A 20597-nucleotide genomic window follows, 5' to 3' on the forward strand; every position below is an offset into this window, starting at 1 on the left:
ATAGGAGGAGGTTTGGGGTTTTCAGTCTCTTTGTTTGGTTCTTCAGAAAGAATATCAAATTTATTTTTAGTTGGCACTGTACTTTGAGGTTCTGGCACAAAATTAGTGTCCATCGAATTCGTCGGTGGTGTAGTGGAGTTATCATCAGTCTTCGCTTGATTGACTTGGTTTCGATTCTGAGCTAGAAGATACTCTTGCTCCAGTCGTTCACGTTCATCTTGCTCATAAACGAACAATGCTCCGCCGCCGCGGGTTGCTTGATAGGCTTGGTTTTGAGCTCGAAGTCGAATCTGACGCTCTTGCTCATGGTCGAATCTTACTCTGTTGCCGCCGGTTCGTGGAAGGTCGGGGTGGAGGGGGCGCCTGCCACCGTCCGACATCACTCGCACACACGTAGAGCCACACTACTGATTAATGGGTTAGATAAGAGAGCCGTTTGATCGAGAGACGACCATCTCGGACCGCTTATCAGAGCGAACTGGTGAAAATTTTTGGCGCAAACCGCAGGTCAAAATGTTGATTTTTGACAAAATGGCGGCCGGTCAAAGTTCAAAATGGCGAAAATCTGACATCTCCGTTATTTACCGACAGATTGGCGTTAAACTCGGAATCTGAGGGTATTTTGAGACGAGAAAAACGATTCTGGCATTGGTTTTCCAGAAAAGTCGGTCCTTTTCAAAATGGCGCCAGTCAAAATGGCGGCCTAGCGCGGGAAGTGGATATTTAGGCTGCTTCTCGTTGGATTTGCATAAAGCTTGATATCCGGGGTTATTTCGGCACGAGAAGAACGAATCTTTCATTGGACATCTGAAATTCCGACAAATTTCAAAATGGCGGGAAATCAGTTTTACGGCTGTTTACCGATGGATTCGCATGAAATTCGATATCCTGGTGGTTTTGGCCGGATGAAAAAGAATCTTTCATTAGATTGTTGAAATACTAAATAATCGATATCGAATTTCATGCAAATCCATCGGTAAACAGCCGTAAAATTGATTTCCCGCCATTTTGAAATTTGTTGGAATTTCAGATATCCATTGAAAGATTCGTGCTTCTCGTGCCGAAATACCCCCGGATACCAAGTTTCATGCAAATTCAACGAAAAGCAGCCTAAATATCCACTTCCCGCGCTAGGCCGCCATTTTGACCGGCGCCATTTTGAAAAGGACCGACTTTTCAGGAAAACCAATGCCAGAATCGTTTTTCTCGTCTCGAAATACCCTGAGATTCCGAGTTTAACGCCAATCTGTCAATAAATAACGGAGATGTCAGATTTCCGCCATTTTGTCAAAAACCAACATTTTGACCTGCGGTTTGCGCCAAAAATGTTCTTTTTTTATTATCTTTCGAATAAGGTATCACAAAGGGGGGGTTGCCATTTAAAAACAAAAAGTTAGCCCCCGCCCCCCTTAGGGGGGGCCGCCCCCCAACATTTTGGGGGAACCAAAAAGTTGCTACTTTAGACCGAGGAACATTGCCAAAGTTTCAAACTTTTATCTCAATGTGGAAAAAAGTTACAGAGGTGGTCAGTGACTTTTGGATAACCCTGTATGGGACAGCTCTGACCTACCACATCAGGCTTTCTTCTGTTATTTTAGGTCGGACAAAGTTCAGGACCCCGGGATAAAGAGGAATTGATCCGAAGGAATTCCAATTCCATCATCCCGAAGCCCCCCCTTCCTTGAGCGTTCTTAAAGAGATAAAAGGGGAGGGGGTCCTGAACTCCTGACTTTGTAAATCGAGGTTTCCCTGAGAACTTTAAAATGATTTAATCAATCTCATGAAATTATTCAATCAAAATCAGAATTTATGGAACATTTTAACTGAAATCTTTACTAAAATATCCAAAATTGTCCTATCCTTGATTAAAATACTGACCCGTGAAGTTGGGGCAAAGACATTGAATAACATAGACTGTGCATCCGGCTCGGGTTAGTTTAGGCAAGGCGTTACAAGTTTCTCGGAACTCCGCGATGGGAGGGGGGGGGGGAAGAGAAGAGAGAGCGTGTGTCCCAAGCACTCAAAGAGACTGCAGAGAAGCATCGGAAAATTCAGTCGCGCGCTCGGTTTTTCGCGAGTAACTCGTTTTGAGTCTATTTTCAGACAAAATTCCTAAGGAAAAAAATTGCAGAGCATATAATTTCAATAAGGAATTGCGAGGTTTCACTTTCCCGAACTAATTACCAACTGAGAAAAAAACTTCCAAATCCGACAAAAATTCACTGAGGCCGCTACTGCTTATGCGCAGATGTGCGCTTTTGGGTCACACGAACTCATCGAGGTTGGCACTCTACACTTATCGATCGGTGTGCCATGCGAATTTTCAAAATCTGTCACGCCTTCCGTAACCCAGGATGCACAGTCTACATGATTCAATGATTCTGAGTTGGGGGAAGGAGCCCCCTCAACAAAATGCCAGACCTTTAAATTGATGCACGTAGAGATCGAGAAATAGGATGTTCTCATCTGTAATTGATCCCAAGGAATCCCACTTAGATGGTCCTGTAGCCCTCAGAAGCTTCGCTAATGGGGCTCAGGATGTGAAGGTGGAAATTTTCCCCGTTTTTATGTTCACGCTCATGTGCAGTCAAACAAATTGATACATGTAGAAACGTCGCGGAGCGCGCTGGCAAGCGAAGGAGAAAAAAGAATATATCGTCTCGAGTACCATGGCGCGACGAAAAGGAGCGCTGGGCAGATCAGATCATTTTTAAGTGTTTTGCATTTTTTTTTTGCCACTTTAAAATATTCGTATTACAATTTCAATCGTATGTATCGCTAAACAAAAGCAGGCGAAGACCATTGATGTAAATTCATAATGTTTATTAATGTAATAGTTCATCCTCACAAATTAGGAACGAAACTCGAGAGCTTGGTTTTTTTTTAGATTCGAAAATGGTGGCATTTCAGCTAGGCCTGTTTGTGACTGTTCCAATCCAGCAGACTGTCAGGTGAAGGTTCTATTACGTCGATCGAGGTGCAGCGGGATGAGCTAGCATTTCTCTTCTTAATTTTTGAATCTAGCTAGAGTCAATGGTTACAGAGTTAAGACGGTTGAATTTTCTAACTTTTGAGGTTGAGATGCGCAGTCTAAGCTGCATCTCCCTCTTGTAACTGGCCTCAGAGGAAAGAGCTTTCCTTGGAGAAAACTGCAGATATAGGTGCACAGGCTGAGTTGCATTTCTCTGCAGGTTCATATAAGACAAGTGCAGACCCTAGAGTTTTGTAGCGTTTAATTTCCATTTGAGATGAATATTTACCTTATGTTTTCCAAGTAAATTCCCTCGACTTTCGCTCAGAAAGTCAGGAATTTATTAAGAATTAATTTGTATGTATGAAAAATGTTGCTAAATCTCATCACAAGTACAATCAAATAAATATCTGCAAACCTTGAAAATGCTTTTGACTTCTTAAAGAGTAGATCGAAGTAGTGGTGCGCTGTCTGATTTGCATCCCGAGCGCTCTTAATTTTTCCCTTTCAATTGATTTAAATTTCTTGGTTGGTGTTGATTTATGTTAAAATTTTCCGTTCTTCCTGATTCCGATTGAATTATTTCATAATTTTGACGTGAAATCCCGACTTCTGAAGTGTGACGACCCCCTTTTTATCTCTCAATGAGGGCCGGGGGAGGCTCTCAGACCATGAATATTAGAATCCTTAGTATCATTTCCCCATACAGTCTCACCGTCTCTGACTTTGTTCGACCCTAAATGGTCGAGAAAAAAGCCTGGTACGTGCAGTCTGGGACACTCTGTATTTAGGAAACATTTTTTCTACTTTTCATCCTGTGTGCCAGTATATTCTATCGCAGCAGTATTCATCTAAGCCTGCCAAAAAAACTCCTTCAGAACTTGTGGTGATATAAACTTACAAAATCAACTGTAATCAAATATTCAATGCCAGTCAGCCTCAGTGGTGTAGTGGTCAAGGCAGTTTGCTGCCAACACTGAGGTCCCAGGTTCAATCCCCGGAGGTGACTGATATTTGAGGACACTCAATTATCAGTTATCAGTGTAATTTTTTTCATAAAGTACCTTAAAAAAAATATTACCCCAAAAAGTTTCAAAGCCATAGCTACATTTTAAAGGGGAGAAAAAAATTCGTGAAATGACGAAAAAACGCAATTGTCCGGAATTTGAAGTTCCCGCTTGGAGACTTGTCGGCTCCGGCGGCACCAATTAGGATGAGCCGAACGGGCTGAAATTTTTTGTAGGTTCTTTTTACACCAAATGACAACTTTTAGGGGGACCAGACATCTGATTTTCGAAAAGTCGAAAAATAAGAACCACCCTATGGCACATACGTTGTTTTCAAACCGGGCTAGAATTTATAGTTCTAAATTGCAAAATGTAGCCCAAATATCAGTCATCGTGACCGTGGATGACTATGCCACTCCAATACCCTGACCCTTTGAGGTAACAGGGTGCGGGAGGGACATAGTCACCTAGTAAGTAATCCGTCTGCACTGTTCGACTGGGTTGTGAAAAAATCTGTGGTCACTGGTAGTGTGCGCGTCTGGCAGCGCTACCTATCAGTGAAGATTGCAACAACACAGTCCAACTCGGTAGAGGCATGGCCGTGCTTCGAAAATTCGTGCTTTGCAGCGTCTGCCACAGGCTTTGATAGGACCTACCGTTGGCTGTCAGATGGCCGTTGAGCCTTGCGGGAATATAGCGGATACACAATGTGTCAATGATTTGAGGTTAAGGAGCACGGTCCAACTTCATGGTGTACGACGGCAGTTGCCAGGTGCCTTGGCCCCTTGCGGACGTCTCGCCGGTCAGCCCGGCCTCACTTACTTTCTTAAAATATTCAATGCTGTAATTCATAACTCAATTTCTTAATTCCTTTTGCCAATGAAGATTTTATGTTTTTGTTCTTTCCAAGCAAAATTAATCATTATCTGATTTTAATGAGACTTGTTGAAGCAAATTGTATCAGCTGATACTCTCTGACCTAACAAGACTATAAGCCAAAGACAACCAATCAATAAATTTACATGCCACTGTACTAATTCCTTAATTTTCAAGACATGTGCCACAATAAAGTAATCGGAAAGAACTTTAATTCTTTTGAAAAACTTCAGTAGACTCCTTGGTATGTTAGTGGTAAAATGACCCTGCACGATTTCAGCCCTTCAAAAATGGACTATTTCCAATTGGATTTTTCTTTTCTTAATTTCATCTTCCTATGAATACAGGTTACCACAATGGATGAGGCTTGCAAAGAGGGACAAATATTTGTAACAACTACTGGTTGCAAAAGTATTATTACTGGAGACCACTTCCTTCACATGCGAGAAGACTCAATAATCTGTAATATAGGTCATTTTGACTGTGAAATTGATGTTAACTGGCTGGAGAAAAATTGTGTAGAAAAAGTGAACATCAAGGAACAGGTTTGTGTTAGAAGCTCCTTCTTATGTACGCATGTATTGCTAGGGTGCGGCTTATTTGTATGCAAAAAAAAAAAGTTGGAAAAGTTCGTCTTTCCGATTTCCAATAGGTGCCAATACATAAAAAAATAATTCCTGTAAAGTTTCAGATTGATCGGAGTATTTTTAGAACTTCCGCTGGTGATGTTTCATTATAAAAATCGAATTTTTTTTTTTTGCATATACTGTCAGAGTGGAGGCGCATTTTTCTGAGCTTAGAGAGGAGCTGTCCCGATGGATGAATTTTACTGGTGATTTTTTTAAAACTTGTCTTCATATCTAATATGATTCTTATGAAAATTCCACGGTCTTTAATTTTGTAAATATGCACTTTTTCGCTACGATGCGCTTTTCTTGCAGAAAAAAGCTATATTTGATCACAGCGTGGGCTATTCAGTGGCAAAATTTAAAAACACAATTTTTTTTATATAAACGTCGCCAGAGGAAGTTCCAAAAATACTCCGATCGGTCTGAAACTTTACCGGAATTATTTTTTATGTATTGGCACCTATTGGAAACCGGGGAGCTGAACTTTTCCAACTTTTTTTTAGCATACGTATAAGCCGCACCCTAATGTAACGTGCGTCCTTCCTTTCCAACGTACTTTCGTAATATTGGTACAATGAGCACATATCTTCTTGGTACTGTTTGTAAAGATAAGTAAAATGAGGTATGATGTCATGTCATCATGTGTATCTACTGTAAGTTCCTTCATTAAAATGTAAACAATATTAGCTAATACACCCATAACCTAACCCATTCCAAAATCCTATATTTGATGGTGAAAGGTATCTTAAAATTGAAAAACTGCTCCTCAGGAACAGAAAAACTATGTTCAACTTTGGCTCGATGATTATTAAAAAAAAAACCGATGATTAGGTCAATGCTGATACTACTGTAAATGATTGCCGTGTCAAGTAAAATCAATTAAAAATCTTTAGGGACATGGATGTGGTTTATTTTGTCGGAAAAATAAACACAACCTCCTGAAAGCACCTTATTCAAAATTGGCCATTTTCAACCTCAGCCAAATCTTCGAAATATTTTCAGGGTTGATAGAGGATCACTTTCTGAGTCCCTAAAACAGACAATTTTTGAAATAGATTAGTTAGGGGGGGGGGGGGAGGAGTCTAAAGTTCAAAATTTAAACTTGCATATTTTGTGAACGGTTTGACAAAAGGAAATTATCTTGGTCCCAAAGTGTAGGAAAAGTTATCACTTTTTAGCTAATGTTATTGAAATCGGTCAGTTTTTAAATCATCCATTGTTGCCACGTTGCCGCAACTAAAATATAAATTTTTTTACATTTTGAGCTGCGGCATTTAGAGGATAGAATGACAAAACCATATTTTTTTTTTTTTTTTTTAAGACCGTCTAATCTTTAAAACATGCCCAAGTAATCCTGTGGAAGCAATTTGGACCGAAGTAATGATTTTTAAAAGTTAACGGTGTGCGCTGAGACCATAGAATAAATAGACTACGTCAACAGAAGCTAAAGCTCCGTAAGAACCAATGTTAACATTTTTTTTCCCAGGGTCGGTCAATCTTCATACTTATTGAAACCTGACTGGAGGCTAACCTACGATTATAAAATTGGAACCGAACATAAAATTTTAGGCAACTTTACAGTACTCCTCCGGATGAACGGTAAATTAGTGTAAGAAACCTCTTTTAATTCCTAAAAACGTCTGTATCTGTTATTATTCGGCCTCTCCAGAACGTTGATATGCCGCAGACACTAACAGTACTTGTTGACTTACTTTCATTTCAATGTCATAAAAATGCCGTTTGCTTTCGCTTCTGTTGACGTAGTCTATTTATTCCATGCTGAGACCTGGTATGTTCTGAGTCCCAATGGCCTGGTTTCACGCTTAAATTTCCCTCAAATTCCAATCAAAATGATGACCAAGATGGCGGTCGAGAGTTATCTATATTGATGAGTAAAATTAGTTAAAACAGCGTGTTGATTGAAATAAGCATAAAATAAGCACGGTTGTGTGAAAATCAGATGAAGGATGAGCCCCACAGTTCCATCATCTACCATCAAATTTTTGCAGGCCGCAGAAATTTGATGGTAGATGGTGCGCACCAGTCACCATTTGATCGGAAAGTGATGGGAATTTGAGTGTGTAACCAGCACACAAGATCACTCATGCCACCAAATCAACCACAAGCAGCGAGATTTTGCATTTTAACACTTCCTCAGGTCATTTTTGGTAAAATCATCTGATAAGGAAGGGCGTAATCAGAGAAAATGAATATTATGCAATGGATGTAGGGGGTCCAAAATTTCAATTGCTTTTTCTATAAGTGTGTGATTTGCAGGTTGATCGTTTTGAATTATCCAATGGGAAGCACGTCATCCTGTTAGCTGAAGGTCGGTTAGTCAACCTGGGTTGTGCAATGGGTCATCCATCATTTGTTATGAGCAACTCATTTACCAATCAAACCTTAGCTCAAATAGAACTTTGGACCAAGCCGAAAGACTATTTAGTTGGTGTTCACATGCTTCCGAAGAAGGTATAAAAAAATTTCCGAAATTTTTTAAAAACTTGACTTTAATTAAGATCTGAATACTCTGAAGCAATGATGCTAATTTCTTGAAGCTCCATGTTCAGCAATTTCTTTTGAGTTTTCTATGATTTCACAAGATTTTGGTTACCTTACCTGTTTTTTCGGTCCTGATTGATCGAATGGTTTTTCTTCTTAAGCGACAAATGATTATTTTGGCTTAATACAGAACTCATCTTTAGGTTAAATCTGATTGCGATCGTGTGCAAAACTTGTCAAAAACAAAAAAAAGGACAAATTAAAATTTAAAATAAAATAACAAAAACAAAACTAAGGCTAAAACCCATTCGACATTCAGGTGATTGTGTTGTGATCAGTACTCCATCCTGTGGTAAGGAATGACAGTAATATCAGAAACATTTAGAACAGCTGCAAATTGAGAAGAGGAAGAACTTAGACAAGCTGCTGAATACTCGGATCGAAAGCGAAGTGGCACCCCTGGTATTACTGCCATTCCTCACCACCAGATGGAGTACTGATCACAACGAATTCACGTAAACATCAAAGAATAGTCTTAATTTGGTTTTCTTATTTTAATTTTTCCGTTACTTCTTCTTTTGTTTTTTTCAACTCTTGGACTTGATTGTGATCAGCTTTAATCTGAGGATGAGCTTTGTATTGAGCTCAAAATGATCATTGTTGTTTAAAAAGAAAGGGCTTTCAATCAATCAGGACTGGAAAGTACAAGTAAGGTGACTAAATTGTGCAATCTGATAAAGTTTGTAATCATCCAAATCACAAGACTTCGGTTTATTTTATCTTTTAATTATTCTAGAATGGAATATTTGTGTAATGGATAGTGGAAATACCTTAACAAAACTTTGAAGAAAGCTTTCCTTTAAAATTGAAACCCATTGGAGTATCTCTTGAGGTTCTGAAATTGATTTAACTGTTTTAAAACTTTTACAACTTTTTCAAAATTTACTGACAAACGGATTGTTTAGTAATGTTAAATTCCTGTATTTTTAAGAACTAGAGAGTGCACCAAGTTCACAGGAATTTCCCCCGATTTTTTCAACAACAGTAACCCACGAAAAACGAGCTGAAAGTTGCGTATTTTGAGCTCCTACTGAAATGCGCGTCGAAGGGTCACTAAAATGGTCGCGGTGAACGCCCATTGGAGAATGGCCACACTTGTTGAGTTAACTCTGCAGCGTCCTGTAGCCCTAAGGGCTGCAGGACATTGCGTGCTGACTTGGGACGCTGCAGAATCAACTCAACGAGTGTGACCAATCTCTGAGGAGCATTCGCCGCAACCATTTTAAGTGACCCTCTGAAGCGCGTTTCAGTAGGAGCTCAAATTACGCAACTTTGAACTCGTTTTTTGTCGGTTAATACTGTTCAAACAAATCGGGGAAAATTCCTGCTTGTTTTTAGAAAAGCAGGAATTTAACATTACTAAACAAGCTCATTGCAGTTCTTGTTTGATTGCAGTCAACACGGACGGAGATTGTTAGTAATGTTAAATTCCTGTATTTTAAAAACTAGAGAGAGCATAGAGTTCACAGGAATTTCCCCCGTTTTTGTCGAACAATTGTTACCCATGAAAAACGAGCTCGAAGTTGCGTATTTTGAGCTTGTCTTGTGTGAGCGCCTTGTCTTGTTGCAGTGTTGATTTTCTTAATCCTTCTTGCTTACTGAGGAAATTGCTGATGTCCGACATGTCCTTCAAGATGTGTTCAAAGCCCTTTCAAAAATCTAATGAATAATTCTGATTTTTTGAGGTGCAGAATTTAAACTTGTGATTTTTGCTTGGTTGATCAATCAACCAAGGACCAGTCGTGATACTGTTGAAAATGGAGCGTGGAGCTCCAATAAATTGGGTCTCTTGCGCTGGTTACAGAATCAAGTTTTGATGCTTCATTCTTGTAGGTAAGCTAAAAATAAAAAGATCTGCCCAAGCTGCACTTTTTTACGTTCAATATAAACCGAGATATCGTGCTTTGAAAACTTCAGTGTATGAAATCTTCCACTGCGGTAGTGACACTCTAGGTTGCTTCCCTATTTCCTTTAACAGAGCTTAACTTTGAAGAACCAGTGAAACTTTGTGTCTTTCTGTCAAATGAAAGGAAGGTGGAAGCAATCAAGGGTGTCACTACCGCGGTGGATAGCGTCGTCAAAACCCGATTTTTCGAAGCGCAATATCTCAGTTAATATTGAACGTAGAAAGTTGCTGCTTGGGCAGATCTTATTATTTATAGCTGATCTACAAAAATCAGGCGTCAAAACACGATTCTGCGACTAGCGCAACTAACCTATCGTCCTCAAATTTCTAAAAAGTAGGTGAGCTTGGAGTTTATGCAATTGACAACTGGGCGCACCCATCGTTAATACATTTTACAGGGTGATTCAAAAGTCCCTTCCACCCCCTCTAACTATTTATGTAATTCAGGTAAAGATGTATGTTCCTAGGTCAAAGGGAGCTACTTTTTAGCCCCCTAAAATTTTCGAAGGGGCCCCCATGGAGGGCAACAGACCCTAACTTTTTTTTTTTATAATGGGAATACCCTCTTCATGATTTCTCGTCCGAAAGAGCATGAAGAAAGAAAACTTCTCACAAACCCAAGGCCAATACCTCCAACCGTACATAAATGGCGGCCGATTAAAGTTAAAAATGGCCGAAAATTGACACCGGTTGTTTGTCAATGAATTTGTGCGAAAATCGGTATTTAGGAGTATTTTGACATTAAAACGAATTTGACGTTAGATTTTCATTAACAGCGAAATTTCCAAAATGGCCGCCGGTTAAAGTTCAAATCAGCCAAAAACTGCCACCTCGGTTTTTTGCTGATGGATTTGCCTGAAACTTGGGATTCGGAGGTATTTTGGCAAGGGATTAACACATTTGAAGTTAGTAGTTCTAAAAAAAAATACTCATTTTCGGCAATTTTGCAATTTTAGTGTCGGCCAGTTTGGAAATTTTGGTTTTCTAAAAAATCTAACATTGAATTCGTTTCTCGCGTGTCAAAATACGCCCGTGGTACCGAGTTTTAAGTGAATCCATTGACAAAAAACCAAGGTGTCAATTTTCGACCGCCATTTTGAAACGGTTTGAGAAATTAACTTTGAGTTTACACGAAAATATTTCTTTTTATGCTCTTTCGACCGAGAAATCACAAAGGGGGGGGGGGTCTTCCCATTTAAAAAAAAGTTAGGGTCCATTGCCCCCCCCCCCCCAAGGGGCCCCCTGATTTAAGGGGGGACCATAAAGTAGCTCCCTTTGACCTAGGAACATCTGCCAAGTTTCAAACAGACGTTAGAGGGAGTGGAAGGGACTTTTGGATCACCCTGTATTTGCCTTTGAAATTTGCTAATATCCGGAATTATTATGCTAATGCGAATTTCTAAGATCCTTCTTATTCAGGGTGTCAAGTTTTTTCCCACGTTCTCGTCCCCGGTTCTTTCCCGGTTTTTCGCCGATTTTCTGAGGACTTAATGGGCTTATAAAAGAGACGTGTTTCCTTATTTTTGGTGAAAACTAATGAAGCTATGAAAATGCCAATACAGTCGACCCCGCTTAATTGGGACACTTCCGTCCCGGCAAAACGAAGTTTTCTATTGGTACATTGGTAGTATATAAAAGATTCCGTCCCGAGCGATTTTGTCCCAATAAAGCGGTTGTCCCGATTAACCAGTGTCCCAATTAAGCGGGGCCGACTGTAGCACTATTTGAAAGGTTGCATTCTCAGTTTTAATACAGTTAACTTATTTGAAATTTATGAAGGTGATAGAACGCATTTTATGGTATGCAGCAAAGGAAAAAAAAGGGTTGCCAGTTCCAGTGATAAAAATTTAATCTGGTAATGACCACCATACCCCCTGAAATCTATGAGTATTCCTTTTCTTTTCAATTGCGCTATTACTTTTTTTCTGATTAAATTTCATTGGTTTTTATGAAAGGAAGAATGGGAACTCTATACTAAGTTCTTACGCAGGAATAATAATGCTAGAGAGCAGTATTTACTGAAAATGTAAAAACAATTTTGAGAATGAAATTGCAGATGAATGAATTGAACTTTGTTTACAAATGCGTAGGACTCAAAATTAGTGATCATTACCAAAATTGGCAGACTCAATCTTTCCTCTAAAAAATTAATTTATTGGTGCGATTATAAAATTAGGTGGTGCTATTATAGAATTAGAAAAAGAATCAAAACTAAGAGGCCCGCTCCTCGGCGCGAAGTCCAAATTTTCGCGATTTTCCGGTTCAAATCCTGAATTCCCGCTTCATTCTTCCAAGTTAATCTGAAGGTACCTGTAAAAGCTGAAGGCCTCAGTTAAGGCTCCAAATAGGCATGCATCTAGGAAGGATGGCAAGTACATGCTACAACATTTCTTTATTTCTAGTTTAGGTTTGTATCCCATTCCATACAAGCACCAATCATTTACTGTCTAAAGGAAAGAAACAGTTTGCCATAGCCAGTGATGATCCCTCATTTTGGGTCTTATTTATACTTCTTCTACTCTCTATTTTTTTCGTTTTTACAAAATTCCACTCATCAGTATTTAGCATCCTAAAGTAAGAGTAAGTAAAGTTTCTAACCTTTCTTCCATAACGATCCTTGAAATTAGGAGAAAGCAATGACACAATGGACCACTAGACAAGGTACGAATTTAAGCATTCTGATACATGTTTCTTAACCAGAATTTCACGTAGAACACAATTCGCGCAACGAAAATTACTGAAACCAACTTCTAACGGAGATATTAACATTTTTATTTCACATTGGTTACGAGGAATTTGAACTGCCCGCTCACAAGAAACTCAAAGCTCTACGCGAGTCAAATTGCGCTTTACGAGTACGACAGTTTCAGCAAGCTTCTCAATCAAGCAATGTTCATTTCCCACCATGTGTTTTTCAAACTATAAGTAATTTGCTATAGCTGAGCCACAGCGTCAAGATTGATGTTGCCAGATTTTTTAATCGCAGAGACGTTTATGATAACGTTTAGCATGCGATGTGAATCACGTAGAGCATTGAGTTTTCATGAGCGGGTGGTTTGAATTCATGCATTAAGAATCATTAAATATCTTCGTAAGGTATTGATTTCGGTAATTTTCGTTGTGCGCATCGTGTTTTACGTGAAATTTTGGTGAAGAAACATTTGTCAGAATGCTGAAATTCGTACTTTGTCTAGTGGTTCATTAAAAAGTGCAGCTATGCTTTGAGGGAGGTGTAAAAAACCCCTTCCAACTTCGAATAACAATTAATTGGCAATTATTAATTTATTTGTTGATGAATCAGCCCAAAATTTTGCATTTATGTGAGAAAACCAATGCTGCGATCTGGAGGGCGAAGGTTTTTGGGTTCTGTTGAGATTTTGCAGAGATATCATAATATAAATTTTCCAATAGCACACAGAGGGCCGATACGAGGTGCTTGTATTTAAGTATAGAGTCTCTGCTTCCCGTCTCAGATCTCATAGGCTTGACTGGGTAGCTATCTGTCCTTACGATAAAAAGTCAATGGAAGTTTTTGGTATTAGCATGACGAAGTAACTCAAGTTTATTAGTCACACTTAAGGAGCACGGGAAAAATTCGTAGTTTCCATAATTTGACAGTTTTACTTTGATAAAAATTACTATCTGCGGCTCATTTTAGACATAGGTCATGCTCTGCTGGTTTTCCCATGCTGATATGGGTGTTTTCATGGCTTAGTCAGGAATATAAGTTCTTAATTGCACTCCACTTTGCACTTCCTTTACATTTACGGTTTATCAATTCTTTCTGTGCAGTTGGACGAAGAAGTTGCAGCCCTACATTTAGGACACCTAGGTGTAAAATTGACAAAACTTACCACAGACCAAGCAAAATACCTTGGGGTGCCGAAAGATGGACCATTCAAACCTGATTATTACCGGTATTAAGTTATTTTCCTTGCTGATGTAATTATTTTTTCTTTATTTTGATATAAACCATGAGACTTTAATTCAATAAATATAACGTTTTTCCACCGTGCATTTTTAAATTTTATTCTTTCAGAAGTCTTTATAGAGGATAGAAAATGAAATATCTCTACAGTTCCTCGAATTTTACTTTGGTAAAATTTATGGTCCTTATCTTGGCAAACGAAGTAACTTCTCTAAGTTTAAAAAGCAAAGAATTAGATAAAAACGGGACTCAAAATTAAATTGCTGCAGGGAAAACTTAAAATAGAAATCTTCATTCCATTTAACAAACACAATTCACTTCCTCGCTCAAGATGCTTTTCTAGGATTTTCTGAGTGGTCAGCATACAAATGTTTTTCATGAAAAGTAATCAATACCACGTTCCTAGAAATTGGAAAAATCCCAAGTTTGTAAACTAGACAGTAAAAAATTTACTTTTGGACTGTATGAACTATTTACAGATATAGAGAAATGATCTCGCTCAGCGAATTAATTTAAATCTTTTTGTGAGTCTCCCCTAATTTTTGGGTTGATTTCTATCCTTGAGTTATGCATTGTTAATTTTGAGATTGTAAGGAGAAAAATTATAATTCCTGAGTCATCAAGAATTCCAATTCCGTGCTGCAACATTGCAGTGGAGGGTGGGAATCTCATGAGGCAATGTCACCTTTGAAACACATTTCCACGTTTGTGAGCAAATGTTGCAGCAATATTGCTAATGTAACTATGGAATATTATCAAGACATGTCTCACACTGAGTAACTCTCTCTGACTCAAGATGTTGTATTACCATTCACCATTTCATTCGGGTCATTTTCATTTTGTCAGAGGTTTTAATGAAATTTAACATAGTTGCCAGTAATATTGCTTGCAACATTCTTGCAATAATTAAGAGGAACAAATATGAATGCACTGTTGTCTGACAATGAGGAGATATGTTTCAAAAATTGTGTTGCTCCAATGGTCATGCACAGTTGCCAAGCAATGTTGCTGGGCTACATTCTTGGCAATTCACAGGTGGCCTCTTTACAGGGTGGACTTCTGGCCATTTTACAATCGCCTTTCTGCAAACTAAATCTTTCTGGGTGAGTTATGGGCTTGGATGAGCGAAGAAAATTCTTCTTTGGAAGTCATTAGTAAAATGACGTAGTGTTAAAAGACTTACAGTAGAAGATGGAAGACTCATCTGCTTGCGTTGCTAATTTTATCACCTTGGGTATAAGACATAGACAAGAGGTAAATTTGGATTAACACAAACACGTAAATGACACACAAGTATTTTTAAGGTGCAAAATCTGGTTTGAAGTTGGCATTTACAAGAAGAGGGAGGAGGCTCCTTTGCAGCATTTGGGTCGAAAAGATTAGCAGACTTCGATTGATGCACTTTCATTCCTGTAACAGGATTTAATGTCAAGTTATCAAGGCCAACTGCAGTCATGAGCTGAGTGCTTTTGCGTTTTCACCAAAGGCTATTCTGACGTCAAGAATAGCGTTTCTTGTAAAGGCAAGATGAAACTAGTTTAGCAAGCTGCCTCTGGTTCCAATGATTGACCATCTCCTTCAAATCTTTGTCTTCATTGCATTTTGAGAAGAAGTTTTTCGTCACAAGGGTTGGCAAATTTATTTCGTAATACACAAGTACCTGAAGAAAAATAACTCAAAACAATTACACAATGACCTGGAAGATTTACTTCAAATACAACTGAAGGGGTCATTCCATGCCAACTGGTGCCACTTTGAAAAAGTAACTCCCTCAGAATTTTATGAAATTTGGCATACTTAGTGTACATGCATAGCTTAGTAAAGAACCAAACTTTCAAGTTGATTTGACTACCTGTTTGGCTTTTATTAGACATCAACAGTTTGCTGAAGTCGCACGGAAAAAAATGGTTATACTCAATTAGGAAATATTGTGTTTGTAATTTTGCATTTTATTTTGTAATTAAATTAACCACGCCCAATTTTGAAGTAGCTATCATAGTTTGCTCAAATACGAATGTAAAATCTTCCTGATTTACACTTTAGCGTTTTCGTGCATCGCCAAAGCTAAAACTAAATCATAATGGGCCTGTTGCAAACTTTTGCTAGAGCAGAATGAAGAGTTGTTTCTTATAGATAATGCCTCAAAAATCACGATGAGCGCATCGGCAAAGTCTGAAATGCACTCATAAATTCACAATCTGCGTAAGAAATTTGCGTTATTTTGAGCTTCCCGCTTCAAAAACGATACTACTGCACAGGTGAACATTTTGTTAGAGGAGTCGCTCCATCGTCGGCAATATTCATCATGGCCGACGCTTGCGCAGTTCCTCGCGTAATTCGAGGAGAGTTCAAGGTCAATTAAGGCGGGCGAGGAAAATATGAACGTAAACACGCCGATTGTTATATGGTTTAATCCTGTTCAGGTGTTATCTCGTCCCATCACACGTGTTTTGGCGGACTGGCGTCGGCCATAATGAGTATTGTCGCCAATGGAACGACTCCTCTAACAAAATGTTCACCTGTACCGTAGTATCGTTTTCGAAGCGGGAAGCTCAAAAAACCGCAAATTTCTTACGCAGATTGTGAAGTTATGAGTGCATTTCAGACTTTGCCGATGCGCTCATCGTGATTTTTGAGGCATTATCTGTAGGAAACAACTCTTAGTTTTGCTCTAGCAAAAGTTTGCAACAGGCCCATTATTAGCACCAGTTTTAGACCAAAAATAAATACTGTTCTAGTAATTTTTATTGATTGCTGATTAAGTAAGGAATATAATGCTGAATCAGCAACACTTTGTTCTAGAATAGCCATTACAGGTGTTCTTGTACACAAATATGCATATTGCACTAGCAATTATTCTTTAGTGCCGATTTAGGTTACAATCTATACTCAATCACCAACTGATACTACAGGTTCAAAAATAAGAATACAGATTTAGCATTACAGATTTACTAAACTGCGCGGGCTGTATAGCACAGTACCAACTTTCCGTAATAAAAATTACTGCTCAGTGATAGATTTTAATTACAGTAAGGTTAAATAGCTCACAGTATTCGATTCTTTAGTTAATTATTTCCCTCTTTATGTTAGTTTTCATTGATCGGAACGAATTAAATCAAAACTAGAACCGTCTAAAGGGTTCTTGATTCCGACAATAAAGTTAAGAAGTTGCTGACATTGGCTAGCGTGGGCTGTATGGCTTATATGAATACTGCCCAATAGTGCTGCGTATCGAAACGGTTATTTTTTGTCGTGAGCTTGTGTGATTTTGTTTACTTGTAACTATTAATTATTCGAGAAAGTGTCCGAGCTTCAAGTTATCAGTGTCATGCATGCTGTATGCAGTGCATTTGCAGTAATTTCATCGGGTGTTTAGGAAATTGAAATGAAGTGTATCTAAATTATCCTAATTTTTGATCAATCGTTCACTCTACGCAGTTACTAAATCAAATACAATTTTAAAACTTAACGAGCCTTTCCCGATGACAGTTTCTTTAATCAAGTTCTTCTCATTATTTTTATTGTTTTAAATACAATCTTAAAACTTAACGAGCCTTCCCCAATGACAGTTTCTTTGATCAAGTTCTTCTCATTATTTTTATTGTTTTAATAATATTGAAAGTTTAAAGTTACCTCCACAACCTTTCAAATGTGCCGGGATGTACGATTTCAGTTCACTCGCACCTATACGGAATGCCAAACCATAAGACTGTTAGTTGAATCTTATACGTAAATGTATACTGCTCATTTCATTAATTAATATCACCAGACTTTATCTCATTTGTGTCTTCTCTATGCCTCTCCCAAAATTTCATACCTCTCCAGGCTCTCCTAGGGCTAAAATGAGGTTAAAGCTGCTTGCATGATTTCTCTTAACACAGTCGAAACTTCAATTAAATTCAATCAATCATTTAATCTGAGTTTACTGAAAGGAACCCAGGCACATTTTCAATAAAATTGAGTGTATTAGTGATTTTGACCTTGTTGTAAGTCTCACGGTTTGTTTTAAAAAAATTTAATTTTTCTGACGACCACCCGCGATTTTTTTGGATAAAAGTGTCAAGGAAGGTCTCTAGATTGAGGAATTAAAAACCGCAAAATCGTAAGTGGGGCCGTTTTTTTTTTAAATTCGACTTTTTCTATTTCTAAGGGTAAAATGGCGGCAAAAGCCAATGTGTGACCACCAAAACCCACCCCCATCTGATCAAATTAAGTTAAAATTCTATGTATGTTAGGCGTTGACATGTAAATGGGTGTCCTCAAAAGTTTCAACCCCTCCCTCAAAGAATTGCACCCCCTCATGCGGTGTTGCCAAGTTACGTACCCGATAATGACGCGGCACACGGGGCGATGTAGATTTTGAATTGCGATCATCACCAAAAATCATGAAAACACTTACCATTATACACTGTGTGGATAATTTTAGATTCAATTCGATAAAATCGTACGCAGTTGCCATACTTCCGTTTTTTAAAATTGCAAAATTTGGCCAGAAAATGTCAAATTTTTTATTTGATTAAAACCAGTAAATGCTTATTTTTCAGCGACATTATCAATTGATAGACTATTAACTGAAGAATTTTTACATAAAATGAGACGTTGTCAAAGTCACTGAACATCAATTAGGGAACGCAGCTGATACATGAAAATAAGTACAAACAAATCGACGAGCATATTTGGTTTGAAAATAATTCCCAATGTTATTGTTCCTGACCGAAAGTGTAACATTTGGATCCCCCCCCCCCCCTTAATATCCAAAGAAAAATGAGGAAAAATAGTTTTTAATAATTCACGAGTAAGTAGTAAACACGAACCGTTTAGAAATTTTACTGACGTTCGCAAAGAATTGAAGCCCCGATCTCTTGGAGTCCAGCTATAAAGAGAAAAAACTTCAGGGTTCACGAATGATACGACAAACAATGATACAATGATGATGGGTTCAAGTTTTATCTATTTGTTCCAGATTTCGAAAAATTGAAAGTAACAGCAAAAATATCATAGTGTGGGAAATGAAGTTTAGAGGTTCATGACTGAGATAGCTTTGCTTGTTCATTTCCGTGTATTAACTGTGCCAGGTGCGTGTTTTTGAGGTTCTCAGAATTTGCCTCGGAATCAAAAAGTAAAATTTGAACAATTTTTCACTTACATTTTGCAAAGAGAAGAGAAGATAACTCCTATCTTATTTAGTATATAAAAAGAGTACACCCATATCAAATCTAGACCGCCCAAGATTCATCTCCCGTGCGGAGGGAATTTTTGTTGCTATTTATAAGTTTTTGGCAAACTTGCATACAGGACGAAAAGTACCTTTTTAATTAATGAATCTTGAATTTCCTTTAAAAGATATTAAAGCTCCGTATTTTGATAATGTCGCTGAAAAATAAGCATTTACTGGTTTTAATCAAATAAAAAATTTGACATTTTCTGGCCAAATTTTGCAATTTTAAAAAACGGAAGTATGGCAACTGCGTACGATTTTATCGAATTGAATCTAAAATTATCCACACAGTGTATAATGGTAAGTGTTTTCATGATTTTTGGTGATGATCGCAATTCAAAATCTACATCGCCCTGTGTGCCGCGTCATTATCGGGTATATAACTTGGCAACACCGCATGAGGGGGTGCAATTCTTTGAGGGAGGGTTTGAAACTTTTGAGGACACCCATTTACATGTCAACGACTAACATACATAGAATTTTAACTTAATTTGACCGGATGGCGGTGGGTTTTGGTGGTCACACATTGGCTTTTGCCGCCATTTTACCCTTAAAAATAGAAAAAGTCGAATTTAAAAAAAACGGCCCCACTTACGATTTTGCGGTTTTCAATTTCTCAATCTAGAGACCTTCCTTGACACTTTTATCCAAAAAAATCGCGGGTGGTCATCAGAAAAATTAAAATTTTTTAAAACGAACCGATTCACATTTTGCAACGGAAAAAGCAAAACTTCGGATGAATTTAAATTCTTAACTGGGATGTATACTGATGGACCATTCTTTACGTTGCCTTCCATGGTACAAGAAAACTGTAAAAATCCCCTTCCTTGTTATTACTGAACTCTCTCTGGCTCGGTTCCTATCTGCACAAGTTGTATAAAAATCACTCTCATTGACTCAAAAAAGTTACGCTTGACTGATCTCTAAAGCCTTATTTGGCAGGTCCAGTTGATCTTTTATTCGAAAGACAAGACGGAGCTTTGTCAGCCATTTTCACTTTTCAAAAATCCGCCTACTGACAGAACTCATGATGAAAAAGTCACAAAATACTAACAGAAGCCGGCAATTATGGTAATGCTGGGAAGAGCACAGAGAATTCAAGAAAGTCGTAGTAAACGCAACCTTAAAAGATAGTTTGTTGTAACACAGCAAACACCTTTAAGTGAGATTTGTATAATTGCATTCAGCATTTGAGCAAAAATATATTAAGGATTTCGTGAACCCACCCACAAACAGTACCTTACTCAATGCCAGACAGCTGTCCGTATAAGAATTTTAACAACATCTGACTAATAGATTTATCACCAAGTAGGCAAATGTTGTTAATCTTTCTTCGCAGCTGTAAAGTTCATAACAACTTACACCCTTTACCTGCTCGAATCACTGGAAATTAAGTGGTGAGTAGTGTCAAGTCTTTTTTAGCTTGCGCCAATAGTAAAAATTGATTTCTTTGTCAAATTGTTGATGTGTCTTTAAATTACATACTGATAATTGATATAA

The 20597-nt window shown here is 38.1% G+C and overlaps 2 protein-coding genes across 8 annotated transcripts in view; one reads left to right on the forward strand and one right to left on the reverse strand.

Annotated features, from left to right (window-relative positions):
* The first annotated feature begins 5177 nt into the window (after positions 1 to 5177).
* On the forward strand, positions 5178 to 13968 carry LOC140225918 (adenosylhomocysteinase-like). Its single transcript, XM_072305957.1, has 3 exons — positions 5178 to 5399; positions 7761 to 7955; positions 13744 to 13968. Exons 1-3 carry the CDS (start codon positions 5211 to 5213, stop codon positions 13873 to 13875), a joined length of 516 nt encoding a protein of 171 aa, XP_072162058.1. The 5' UTR covers positions 5178 to 5210; the 3' UTR covers positions 13876 to 13968.
* The window catches only part of LOC140223726 (KICSTOR complex protein ITFG2-like), a 48605-nt gene continuing 34491 nt past the window's right edge, over positions 6484 to 20597 (reverse strand). For 3 of the 7 annotated variants that reach the window (XM_072305953.1, XM_072305954.1, XM_072305955.1), the window contains exons 5-6: positions 17513 to 17563; positions 15493 to 15539 (exon numbers count right to left, since the gene is read on the reverse strand). In XM_072305953.1, coding sequence (XP_072162054.1) covers positions 17549 to 17563 — 15 coding nt within the window. In that variant the 3' untranslated portion in view covers positions 15493 to 15539; positions 17513 to 17548. Of the gene's footprint in view, positions 6514 to 15084; positions 15540 to 17512; positions 17564 to 20597 lie in introns of those variants that run through there. The other 4 variants (XM_072305951.1, XM_072305950.1, XM_072305952.1 and 1 more) reach the window with 2 other exon arrangements.

This window comes from Bemisia tabaci, unplaced genomic scaffold (genome assembly GCF_918797505.1).
Source record: "Bemisia tabaci unplaced genomic scaffold, PGI_BMITA_v3".
In the NCBI taxonomy this organism is placed as follows: domain Eukaryota; kingdom Metazoa; phylum Arthropoda; class Insecta; order Hemiptera; family Aleyrodidae; genus Bemisia; species Bemisia tabaci.

Bases quoted from the DNA above. Each gene is read 5' to 3' on its own strand.
- LOC140225918 (XM_072305957.1), top strand. From the start codon at position 5,211: ATGGATGAGGCTTGCAAAGAGGGACAAATATTTGTAACAACTACTGGT. The intron at 5,400-7,760 runs GTTTGTGTTAGA...TGTGATTTGCAG, and splicing joins AAGTGAACATCAAGGAACAG to GTTGATCGTTTTGAATTATC. The intron at 7,956-13,743 runs GTATAAAAAAAT...CTTTCTGTGCAG, and splicing joins TTCACATGCTTCCGAAGAAG to TTGGACGAAGAAGTTGCAGC.